The sequence below is a fragment of the Nannobrachium achirus genome, assembly GCF_963921795.1.
Source record: "Nannobrachium achirus genome assembly, chromosome: 12".
In the NCBI taxonomy this organism is placed as follows: Eukaryota; Metazoa; Chordata; class Actinopteri; order Myctophiformes; family Myctophidae; genus Nannobrachium; species Nannobrachium achirus.
In genome coordinates this window covers 20,311,699-20,324,721 of record NC_137832.1, presented here as the reverse complement: position 1 = coordinate 20,324,721, position 13,023 = coordinate 20,311,699, and the positions used below count along the sequence as shown (strand labels likewise).

The 13,023-nt window shown below is 41.3% G+C and overlaps 1 protein-coding gene across 2 annotated transcripts; it reads left to right on the top strand.

Moving 5' to 3' along the window:
* The first annotated feature begins 3,647 nt into the window (after window positions 1-3,647).
* On the top strand, window positions 3,648-10,367 carry mlec (malectin). Of its 2 annotated transcripts, none has more exons than XM_080738328.1 (6): window positions 3,648-3,779; window positions 4,528-4,781; window positions 6,022-6,200; window positions 6,453-6,629; window positions 9,331-9,388; window positions 10,050-10,367. In XM_080738328.1, the coding sequence occupies exons 2-6, from the start codon at window positions 4,553-4,555 to the stop codon at window positions 10,292-10,294; spliced, it is 888 nt and encodes a 295-aa protein (XP_080594454.1). In that variant the 5' UTR covers window positions 3,648-3,779; window positions 4,528-4,552; the 3' UTR covers window positions 10,295-10,367. The 2 variants fall into 2 exon arrangements, with proteins under 2 accessions (XP_080594454.1, XP_080594453.1); XM_080738327.1 differs by having other exon boundaries at window positions 9,331-9,397.
* Window positions 10,368-13,023: the final 2,656 nt, after the last annotated feature.

The window sequence follows — 13,023 nt, the reverse complement described above, 5'->3', positions numbered from 1 at the left end:
CTCATGGGTTATTCCTGTTTTTCCTAGGATACATGACAGTTCCATAATGTTCACAAGGCAAGCATAGAAATCTCTCTTCCAAAGCTACCATAATCAAAGCGCTTATTTACACATACTTGGTTGTCAGATTGACAACATGTATTTACAGCAAAACTAGCAAAGTTATGTATTAATTCATTTCTACTATCATAATATATAAACGTAATATATTCCAGGGCCCGTGTGCTAAATGTTTTAGCATTGATTTTCTTCTAGGAGGTGTTCTAGTTGACAGCATTGGTTCACTAACAGCCACCTCATTGTGATTTTTATCTAACTGTTTACATCCATAGAGTAATCTCGTGATGCAAAAGCCCTTTATCTCTGTGCCCAAGTTCTTATGAGTTGTGCATTAATGAAATGATTTTAACACCAAAATAAGCTGTATTTCTCTGTATTGCTGACTTTTCTAATGAAGGACAATAATGTAAATAACAATAATCAGTTAATTACTCTGAACATTGTAATGAATTCCACACATTGAGAGCAGCTCCAGAAACCACTGAGTCTTTGGACACTTGCTTCTAGAGACAAATGTTTGCGTCATGTTGTTCTATCCAAGGTTAGACGAGAGACATGTGAATTCTGTCTTAGAGTGGAAGTGTACGTGATAAAGTATCTTGTTCTGTACTGTATGTCTCAACATGGGTGTTCACACACAGTTCCACAAATCTGTGTTGTCTAAGTGTATTTTCATGCATGCCAAAGACAAAGAATTGTAAAATAAATTATGCACATTCGCATTTGTGTTTTATGACGTAAACAGGAACTCTTGCCAAGTTTACTGTAGAAAAACAAAACATGTTTACACGGGAGCCCCATTTTCTGTGATATCACATTAAAAAAAACATGCACAATAAATACCAGAAAAACAAATCTTTGTGTGTTTATTCTAAAACCAACAAAGATAGAAAAGTGTTGATTAGTCATATTTACAACTAGTCATATTAACTTGTAAGCATTGTGCAATCATGGAATCATGCAACTTTAACAGTGGTACCGTTGTGCAAATATTGTCTGTAAATCTCTGGAAGTAGCCTATATGGTTCCTCAGTGTAGTAAGGGTGAGGAACCGCTCTTCGTGGGGTGTTGTCTTCCTGGGACTTCCACTAGTCTCACGGAACTTGGTCCTAAATTTGGGAATGATATGGGCTGGCACCAAATAATGCTGCCACTCAGTGTAACGGAAAAGCAGCTTCCAACTTGCCCTATTGCACTGGCCTTATCCCGAAGGGTCAAATGTGGCATCTTTCTATGAGGGCAGTGTTGCTGCTTGGAGCATACACAAACTAGTTGCAGGACCCATGAGTGTGTGCTGGGAGGTCGATGTACAAATGCTTGATGTACACTACAGTATATGGTGTAAGTGGTTAAAGTGATTTTGATGGTATATTATCTCATTTTGCTGGGGACCCACTGTAACCTTCGCAAGGACCCCTGGCCCCACTTTGAGAACCACGGGTCTACATACCAGCATCTTTCCAGAAACGTTATCAGTTTATTACAGCCATTGTGCCCAGTTGTAAACAGGGTAAGGCAAGAATACCATAAAGTTCAGGAAATGCAATAAAAGTATTTTTCCTCCCAGCTCAGGCCTAAAGACACTTGTGGTCATAATAACCACCTGTTGGTTCATTATTAACTAGTGTTCTGGGGCAACCACGCAACAGATGTTCACAATCACAAGTTAAACAGGCCTATCAGTTTGTGGCAAAATTGCAATGGTTAGAATCAGAATAGAAAATAATGATTACACACTTGTAGCAGCTAAATTAAACTATGAATACTATGACACAATTATGACCTACCTATAATTATGTTATAGGTAGGTTATAGATGCTGTAAGGGGATTTATTTGTCACTCATACAGATAGGCCTACAAGCAGCAAAAGTTGGTGTGGCAAGCTCCACAGACTGCTAATAATATTATTGTTATTATTAATAAGGGTAATAATAATAATATTAATAATAATGAATAGTAGGTCTCCATGTTTATAGGTAAAGACAAATATGGGTAAACCCTTTTATCCAGAGGCGTCAATTGGGTATGGCAACAGGGGGGAAATAATAAAATGTACTTTTCATCGTGCCTATTGCTAAGGTATGGCAACATGACTGGTGTCTTGCACGCGCGCGAGGGCACGCATGCAAGACACCAGTCATGTTGCCATACCTTAGCTTTTTCTGAACTGACGCCACTGCTTTTATCAGTAATGTAATAATATGATGGGGAAATATGCAGCTTTTATAGACAACGGGCAGACAGGGTATATTGTGACATAATAAACCCAATACTGAACAAAGGAACTGCCATGGCATGGCCAAACTCTCTCTTCCTCTCTCTCAACGACTCACACTCACGTTACCGAGAAGTATTATGTTGCTGTTACCATGGCAACAATCTTCATTCATTCATTCTTTGCTTCCAGGTCCAAACCCAGAGTGCATCGCGTGTGCGCTGTGTTGGACTCCTGTGATTGGAGGATTGGACCGACTTTTAGAACGTACCAAACTGGTGCGGGGAGAAAGGGGTTTATTTTTGTTGCTTTGCCATGCACACAGTCTAATTACTGGACTGTAGTCTAATATCTCTTTAACCTTAACCATAATCTATCTATCAATTAGCCTACTGTAAAATATCAATAATTATCTGTTTCTGATTGTATTGTGTTTTTTCTGCATTAGGCTACTGTTTATTTGTCTGTCATTTCATGTTTTCATGAACAAATGGACCCCAATGCAAACAATTAATCCATTGCGTGCGTGTGTGTGTGTGTGTGTGTGTGTGTGTGTGTGTGTGTGTGTGTGTGTGTGTGTGTGTGTGTGTGTGCGCGCGTGCGTGTGTGTGGAGGATCGATTCTATCCTGTGGATTTTGCTAACACAGCCCAACAGTGATTGTGATTTGGTAGGTATTCTGTCACTCAGTAGTCAGTAGCTGCTGAACATCATGTTAGGTTGTACCCGGCCCCTTCAAACCAAACTGAAACCAAAGATGGGTCTAGATCCCATAGCCCGGATGGATGGTCGCCCTACGATTGGCCAGTTGGTTGTCAACCTGACAGAAATAAGAACAGATCAGCAAATTAATACGTCAATCATTTCCAGGAAGAGGCCTGTCCAAATGTTTTTGTTAGTTTAAAAAAATATATATATGTCCAAATGTTTTTGATTTTATGTCTAAAATCAGCAACGACAGTGATTTAAAGAAAAAATATATAAACTAATTATCAAAGTAATCAGATGGCCTAGGCTATTCTGAAGATCTTATTTGTATAGTTTGACATTAAACATAAGCGTTCAACACCCTAAAAAGAGGGGGTCTTGAATAGCGAAAATATATTATTTTATTAAAATGTATTTATGTTTGAGAAAAAAAAAAAAAACACACACACGCACGGACGCAAACCGACACAAACGTCTAACGCTGGCTGCCCGGGCAACCAACTATCCAATCATAGCACGACCTGCCCCCCGACCGTCTCTCCGGACTATGGGACGTGTAGGGACCTAGCCGCTGCAGCTAGCCAACATTTAGCTTAGAGCCACTCATTGAATGAAAGTCAACGTCAGTCTATCACAGCATAGAGGAGGCTACTACTATAGGAGTCAAGGAGATTATATTAGTAGTTAACGTTAGCGTAGGTTGTAGAGAGTAGGTAGGTGCTAGTTAGACTAGAACAAGGAAGAAAACGTTGTACACAGCAAAGAGGATAGGTTGAAGCAAATTGCGCAAAACCAGGTAAGAGAATGTGACATTAATTTGGCGTGCTTGTTTTAGCCGGGCTGCTTTCATTGACCAAGTATTTCTGGTCAGACAGGTATCATTAGCTAGCAGGTAGCTTGCTTGCTAACTTAACAAGGCTGCTCATTTCTACTACCTGTGTAACTTTTGCTGAAAGTATTCACAGACACGGCAGGCAGTGCTGCTGGATATGCAAACGCCAAACGTGTTCAACTTCTGGTTTATGTGGTTGAGGGTTAGTACCAGGCAGTCATGTTAAGGTTGGCTAGGTGGCTACTGGTGTGTTGCATCCAGTCATCATTTAGACAAGCTTGCTAGCCACTACTAAACGCCAGCTAACCTTTCTGGATGCATGTGGGAGGGATGGGAGGGGGCTTCCATCCATGGATGGATGGACCCTTGCAAGGGTTTCGTTTTTAACCCCCCCAGGAGTTAATCTAACACCCCAGATTGTGCCGTCTTGCAGTCATGCATGCAGCAAGGAAGGATGACCTGAAACGGCAGCAGTGTGTGCACAGTCTGCACACAGTAAAAACCCATGATTCTTTGAGATCCTCACTGTATTATGCACTGATTGCACACACACACACACACACACACACACACACACACACACACACACACACACACACACACACACACACAGAGAGAGAGAGAACCAAAATTGACTATTTCTGGTCCCTCTATCGAGTTGAAAATGAACACTTGGGATGTTAAGAACAGATCATGCTTTTCTTTCCCACAGTGGAGGACCGGGCTCCGGTGTGTGGATGGCAATGCAGCGGGTCACGGGTGCACGGCTCCTCGGCTGGCTGGTCGCAGCGGTGCTGGTGCCGCTGCTGCTGCTGGCAGGACAGTGTTGGGGGGCTGACGGCGCGGCGGGGGGCCCCAGCCTCGCAGAGCGAGTTATCTGGGCCGTGAACGCTGGAGGGGAAGCGCACACGGACACGCACGGTATTAATTTCAGAAAAGATCCGCTGGAAGGAAAGCTGGGGAAAGGTGAGTGGGTGTCATGATACGATCACGCATGCCAGCGGCACTTGACTTGTTAACGTGGTGTTGTTTGTTATTTGGCTCGACTTTGCGCTTTTGTTTGCAAGGCGCTGCTGTGCTGTGACTGGGGGCGATGTTGTCGTGTTCAAGAAGCGTTCTCCGGAAAACATAATCTCAGAAGTGTAGAGCTCTGACTCGAGATTGAGAGAGAGCGTGGTTTTTTGACTTCCTCTCCTTCCTTCCGCGAGTAAACACTACCCAATAATGGGTGAGCACGTATAGTTGAAGCTCCTCCCCCGTTACACTTGTCAGGCCAGCCTGTAGTGAAGAAAGTATTTGGTGTCATAATGTGCTTAGTTGATCAGGTTGTAGATCCTAATTATATGGATAGAATAAATTGCGAAGTGGATGAATGGTGTAAACCAGGGGTGCCCCAAAGCTCGATCTACCAGTAGACCACATGCCATGCCCCTAAAAATATATATTAAAAAAAAATATATATATATATATTGATAACAAAAATCAAAACTCCTCCAAATGCTTTGTATTCAAGAGTGTTGTGCACAAACAGTAGCATTACAAAGTTATATAAAAATGTGCGAGGCAAAGAACCCGAAACGCCCTCTTCTATCCACAACTTTCCAACGTCCCAACCTGCATTGCGCAGAAGGTGTGCGGCAGCTTCCGGCGCCGCAGCCGAGTGTGATCTACAAGCTCAACAACGGTTGCATCTGCGACGCGACGTGAGCTTGTATGTCAGCTGTTCTCCGGAAGTGTCCCACAGTTAATGCTACAGTAAATTCTTGCGGGAAACAGGTGGATACATATATTTATTTCCCATTCACTATACCGAAGCCCCCTTGGGTGCATTTTTTGTAGCAAGCAACCAATTAATTTGGTGCGTAGATCTTGTTGAGATGATCATTCTCAAGTATTTTTCACATCAAAAAAGTGTGGGCACCCCTGGTGTAAACGTACCATATAATTTGAGAGAGACACACGATCACTGTATTCATTTGCATCCATGAAATGAAAGTACAGATCAAGGACCTTATGTCACCATGTGACTTTAATAGCCAGATCAAGGACCTTATGTTACCATGTGACTTTAATAGCCACACTCAAAACTTTATCAGTTTACCTTAATGCAAATGTTTGGGCTTTGCGTAACCTATTTTAATAGACGAGTTTGGACAGGAGAATTAATATATTGCACTTTGATCTTGACACTGTCCTCTTGTTCTAGCATCGGATTATGGGGTGCGCCTTCCTATACTGCGCTCTAGTCCAGAGGACCAGATTCTCTACCAAACCGAGCGTTACAATGAGGACACTTTTGGATATGAAGTGCCCATTCGGGAAGAAGGAGAGTATATACTGGTCATGAAGTATGCAGAGGTCTACTTTGCTCAGTCTCAGCAAAAGGTAGGTCACCTCGTTAATGATATTCTATATGACTTGGCTAACTTGAACTTGGTTCAAATTGGAACATAATGTGTGTATATTCTGTTTTGTCCATTCAGTCATTATTATATTTAATGCTTTTTGCTTATCTATTTGATATTGTATCGCACATGGGACTTGCTAACACATACTGGGAACAACATATAAGGACACAACTGGTTATCATTGCTGAAAGATACGCTATTGAGTCTTATGTTGTCTTACCATGTCAAGGTGTTTGATGTGCGTCTTAATGGCCATGTGGTGGTGAAAGACCTGGATATCTTTGAGCGGGTGGGTCACAGCACTGCTCACGATGAGATCGTCCCCTTCTCCATTCGTCGTGGCAAGTTGAGCGTGCAGGGAGAGGTGTCCACCTTCAATGGCAAGCTCACCATAGAGTTTGTCAAGGTGAGTTGTTCTAGTATTATTTACTCTGCGAGTCACAATGTTGTCCGTAACAGAATAACCCCTATGTGAACATCCAGAGGTTGACCCAAGAACTAGTGGACAGAAACAATTTGAGAAAGTTAATTATATTGCATGAAATAGTGTTGCTGTGGATGCTGCGGCTATTGTTTTTCTTTTAGAGTTGTATCGTCATTGCGATGGCATTCCCTGCCATGATGCCATCTATTGTGTCACTGTCAGTCAATAAGCGGTGGGTTTGAATATTACTATTTACAAATCCTGTTTGGAATGATGATAGTGATAGTTTCCTAAATGGACATGGCAGTTGTATTCTTTACATACCAATCCATAGCACCGGAGAATAGCAATAACAAGGTGACTCATTTGCCTCAGGCTTGTAGGGATAACCATGGGTGTAGGTTTCACTTCTACATTGATCGGGGCACTGGTACGGTGCCACAGAAAACCAATCTCAACCCCTCCCTGGCAATGTTTCACGAACAAAAGTGACAACCCAAGGGCACTTAATTAATATAAGAAACTTAAATAATAAACATGGGTCTGACTGCTACACATAATTAAGTTGTAGCTGAAAAAGTATTGTTTGATTTCCTCAAATTATACATATTTAAATAAATGCGGCCTGGTGGCTCAACCAGCAAGCACTCATTATATGCTCCTTGTGAGTTGCAAGGACCCGAGTTCGAATCCAACTCCTGTTACGCAGATGGCAGCATTTATTTTTTGTATATTTTTTATGCCATTGTGGCAGAACACTTTCACTCTGCGTCTGCAGAAGAAACGTGAATCTTTTAAAATATTGGTACGACTTGATTGCTCCTTTGAGATACAGACTTTGAGGCTGTATTACAGATACACTTGTCTGGTGGCAAACTGTGGCATAGTCCCCATTTCTCTCTAAGGTTTAATTCCTGACTGTCTCTTTCTCCGCAGTGACCCCTTTTACGTCCTAACCTTCTCTAAAAAGAGAAATAGGACAGATTGCCTTCTCCTTGATAAAGAAGGAAACATTAACATTTTGCCTTTGAAATGTCAAGGCAATTATTAATCCAATGTTTCATTTTACATTGATTTTATCTAATTGCTTCACTACAGTGCTGATTGGATATTTTAATTATGCTTTTTTTACATTCTATGCTACGGACAAAGTAAAAAATGTAAAGAGAGAAAAGTACCTCTTGAACTCTTGTCCTCTTCTGTCCCCATCGTGACCCATCATCCCTACATGTTCTAGACTAGTATGTGACAATAACGCTTTCTCTGTCTGTCTTGGACGCATGGTCTGATACACAGGGCCAGTGGCGCTGTTTTTAATTAGCAACAGTTGAACTTGATCCTGGTTTGACCTTCTGTTCAAGACTTGATAGATTTATCGTGTCCTGTACGCACTATTCAAATCATAATTGTCATACTAAGCTCTTCTTATTACCATGTATTAACACAGAAAAGGACATGGGAGGGGACGGGGGGGAGTAGAAGTTGCTCATTCAGCCTGAGAATTAGTCGAATGTTGGTTTGTGGTCGCTTGAAAGTGAACAAAATAAACAGAAAGCACTCTTGATTTTTATACTTTCATTACAGAAATGTTAGATGGTCACTAGACAGAAACATTGTACTATTCCACACCACCGGGTTACATCATTTGATTCAGCCTTTGCATTGTACACATTAACTAAAAGGTGAATAATATCTGTGAATATTTGGCTAATTTATGTGTAACTTTAATGGTGCAAATGCACCATGGTGGATCTGGACCCAAAACCTTTGCTGTGATGGGGGCACTTAACCACTGCGACAACCGAGCACCCACGGAATTCACATTTTAATTACGTCTTTGGATTTTTCTAGGGCTGCACGATTTTGGGAAAATATCTAATTGCGATTTTTCTGACTAATATTGCGTTTGCGATTTCCTAAGGTAGGATAAGTGATAGTTTTTTGGTTAAAAGGTTGACATAATACATTATTTTAACCAAATAAAATCACTACCTTAAGTCAAGCTTCCGAAGCTTCTGTTGAATATTTATTGTGTAATACATTTAAAAAGAAATTGATTATTAATAACTAGGCAAATTGTCATCATGCAAATGGTTTGATTCAGTTCAGTTATATTTTAAAAAGATTCCCTTTTATTTAGCTTATTAGCCATATAAAACGTTTTTATATTCAGAAAGATCTCAGTAATGGTATTGTCTGCCTCTCATTATTGTCAAGGAAGAAAGTACTATATGTCGCTGCCTTGCTTTCATCAAGGCAAAAAAATTAACCCTAAGACACACCATAAGTTTCACATGTGTGCAGGGGACGGAGGAGGGGAGCCACCGTCACACAGAAATCACTTTTGCGATTATGCACCTTTGCTAATTGCGTGGTTCCAAATCGCGATTTCGGTTTAAAAACGATTAATTGTGCAGCCCTAGATTGTTCCTTCTCGATCTGTGTGCAATTCTCACACAAAGCTAGAAGTAGTTGCATTTCAATGCACTGTCAATGAAGCATCACTGATTGGTTTCTCTCCTTTAGCATGTATAGAGTTGTTTATTCAGAAAACAGTGATTGAACGGTTCATAATAATAACTAGATGAAAATGTATGTAGTTTCAGGGATGGATTTGAACTTAAGCGTGACATGACACATCCTCTGCTGTGTAATGATAACCTGTTCTTGTGATTGTTTTCAGGGTTATTACGACAACCCCAAGGTCTGCGCCCTCTATGTAATGAAGGGGACATTAGAGGGTGAGCCTCGTAAGACTATTCACACTATTTTTGGTTGTATGTCAAATAGCGAAAATAGGCATGTACAATTTACAATTACAATTTAGGCATTTAGCAGGTAATACATCAAAATAATAAGCAAGATAATGTCAGTACTTCAACAGCAATACAACAAATGCATAGGAATATCAATCTAGAAAGGTAGACCATGCACCTAAGCAGTAAAAAACCTTTCTAAAACCAAAAAATGCTATCTAGCTTCATGTGTGGTGATTGAGGGAAGGGGAATGTTAAAGCTTGTATTGCATGTACTGTACTTCGATCTTCTATTATTTGCTGAATGTTAGCATATTTTTCTGAATATTGGCCTTCAGGAATGGAATAAGGGAGAGGATTCATATGGTTAAACTGCTCATTTACAATTACAATTTAGGCATTTAGCAGACGCTCTTGATCCAGAGTGACATTAAAAAAAACTCCTCTGGTTAAACTGCCTTGCCTATAAAGAAAATATAGACAATAATATGAGAATTTGTTACGTGTGATTTAAGCCTTTGTTATTACCTTTCTAAACATCCAAATTGAACATAAATATTCAAACATCCTAAAAAAAAATCCTGTGGTTTTAATCCGGTCCTTTCTGTTTTTCTTGGGGTGGTGGTGGGGGTTTTGGGCTTCCCAGATGTACCAAAACTCCAGCCTCACCCTGGCCTGGAGAAGCGCGAAGAAGAGGAGGAGGAAGAGGAGGACACCGAAGCGGGAGAGGACGGCGTGAAGAAGAGCGCATCGACGGCTCCCAAGTACAGGGTCCAGTCAGGACCCCGAACACCAAACCCATACGCTGCTGACAACAGCAGCCTTATGTTCCCCATCCTGGTGGCATTCGGGGTGTTCATCCCCACGCTCTTCTGCCTTTGTCGGCTGTGAGAACTCCAATTAGGGAGGAGACAACCGGGGGGACAAGATGGACAAGAAACTGATGAGAGATCAAGCGTAAGAGACAGAGCGATGGGGGTGAGGGGGTGAAGGGGAGGGGGGGGTCATGTGAAAGCAGCAGCAGCAGCACAGTTAAAAGCATACAGGCAGGACAGAGCTTGAGGCATGGACAGAATCAATGTGCTAAGCAGACGAAAGGGACGATTTACTTGGGGGGAAATCAAAACCGACTGCAAGATAGGAGTCTTCATGTTGTTGATTTTTTGAAAGGTTATGGTATGAAAACGGGGCTGTTAGGAGGGTATGCCGTGTGCCTCTGTGTGAATGTGTTTCACAATCCATCTTGGCTGTCCCAATCGAATGACACGTGCGTCATTCATTTCCTGTCACAGAGATTTGAGACAAGATGTTCAGTGCAGACACCACTCCTACATGTTCGTAACCACATCGCAGTAGCTCAGTAGTGAAATGTGTGGGGGGCCCGTTTTTACTATTTCAAAGCGCATTCTTTTGAACTGGGCTCAGCTAGAAATCACACTCTGTTTTTAACACCTTTGGTCTTGTCTGTTGCAAAAGAAACTACCGTACCTTGAAATTGGAGGGATTTCCTTGGAAATGCGCTGTTTTAGAGGTGGAATTGGAAATTATGTTAAATACGATAGAACGCATGAGACAACTGGGTGATGGAAGTACTCGGTTGCCATTTGATAGGTTCACATTTTTCTTTAACTTTTCTCCACTCGAGCATAGTCCTCAAGTTAAGGGCTTGATATACTTTGTTGTGCGGTAGGGCTGCAGGATATTGGTTGAACGTGTGATATGCAATATCGTTGTTGAATATTGCAACGAGGATTTTACTTGCGACAAGTAAACAAATATTGGAGTATAATATGTATTTCTGTTTTAAGTTTGCTGCTAACATAGACCCCATACAATTAATAGCCTATGCACGCTGAAAAAATAAAAAAATATATTTATATTCCATCAACATGGCAATACAATTTGCACATGGCTACAGCCCTAATTGACAATGAATATATACCACCAACTTATTGGCAATACAGTTTCTCACTTCTCCCTTATACTCTAAACCAGTGGTTCTCAAACCTTTTTGGCTGCAGTACCCCCTTATACTGATATCTAAGGCAGAGTACCCCCTTGCCCTGACTACAGCATTTTGCTTAGAAAATTTTACATCAAAAGTCCAGAACCACTGCTCTAAACAAAAACATCGCTTACTACCTAGATTGTTTAAATAATATAACGTTAAATAATGTTAACATAATTTTAATCCAACTGCAATGTCTCTCTATTCAAGCTTATGTTTCCAGCGCTTGGAGAAATGTAAAGACCAGCAGCTCAAGCAATATGACCAACATCTTTAACTGCATATTCTAGGGAGTGGGTTGAAGACAAGACACAAGAGAAACATGTATTATTTTTTAAACCTCTGCAAAAACAATAACGGCAAAACATAATTTCAGTAATATTTTAGCATTTGATAAAGACTACCAATACCATACCTATAAAGTAGCCCAACGTGTCCTTAAAATAGGACGGGTTATAAAGCAACATGCTATACTCTACTCTCACAATTGATTCATGAACTAAGATCAGGTGACATAATGGGCAAAATTGGCCATATATTATGAATTAAGCCTATTCAAGTGGCAAAACTACAATGGTTAACTAATGTTACAGTGACACGCAGGTCACTTTATTCCCCCAGTCATTTAATCGGTTACTGACGTGTACTTGTAGAGTTCAGTGGCCTTCACAACGCTGGCTCCGTTGTCTGTGGTGATGCACATTTGCTGCTGTTCATGCAATTCCCAGCTGGCCAACGCCTCACATAATCCAAGAGCTATATTTTCATTGGTGTGCGATTACGGGAAATATACAGTCTACAAAGTAGGTTTTTATTTTGAAGTCTTCATTGAATGCTTTATTGCCAAATTGCAAGCCCTCAGCTAGACCTGTAGTCTAACTTAAAGCTATACTGTGTAAGATTCTCAACTAGTGGTCAGTAGCCATATAGCAAACCGCGGTCGCGTTCGCGTCTTTCGCCCGTTTTTCGTACCTTCACACCCCCGCGTCTGCCTCCACAACGCCGAGAGCTATCTTTAGAGGGGTCCCTGGTTCCTGTGCGTTCAGGCATTCCGGAGAAACGGACTACTTCACCCTGCCTGGTAGGCGAGATTACCTTTTGAGTAAAGAGACACACGGGTGACTACAAATATGGCGACCCCACTTCAAGATGCGCTGTGATTGGCCAGTAGTGTACCATGTGTGCATGATCGGCGATGTGATTGGGCAACGTATACACAACGTATACAGATGATGCAGATTACGTCTTTATGGCGCGAAATCCGGTCCACGGCCAGGATCATAGAAAACATATAAAGAGAAGGCTTCAGAAGCTGAAAATAACGGAGTGGGTGTTCTAAAACTTTAGCGATTTAACAGTTAGGACAATTTTAAGATTTGTTTTATAAAAAAAGTTACATGGTACAACTTTAACTTGACTCGGTTCTATTTCCCTTATATCCAAATTATTCCCAAATATCAGACGAGCCGTTCTTTTTAGCCACAAACGTCCACATTTCCTCCGTGCTCATCTCTCTCCATTCAGTGATGCTCACGTTGACATGCTCTACACTTCCGTCCCCCCATGCTCTTCAACTCATTCACTCCCGCTCGCATATTGTCGTTGAGTGTGA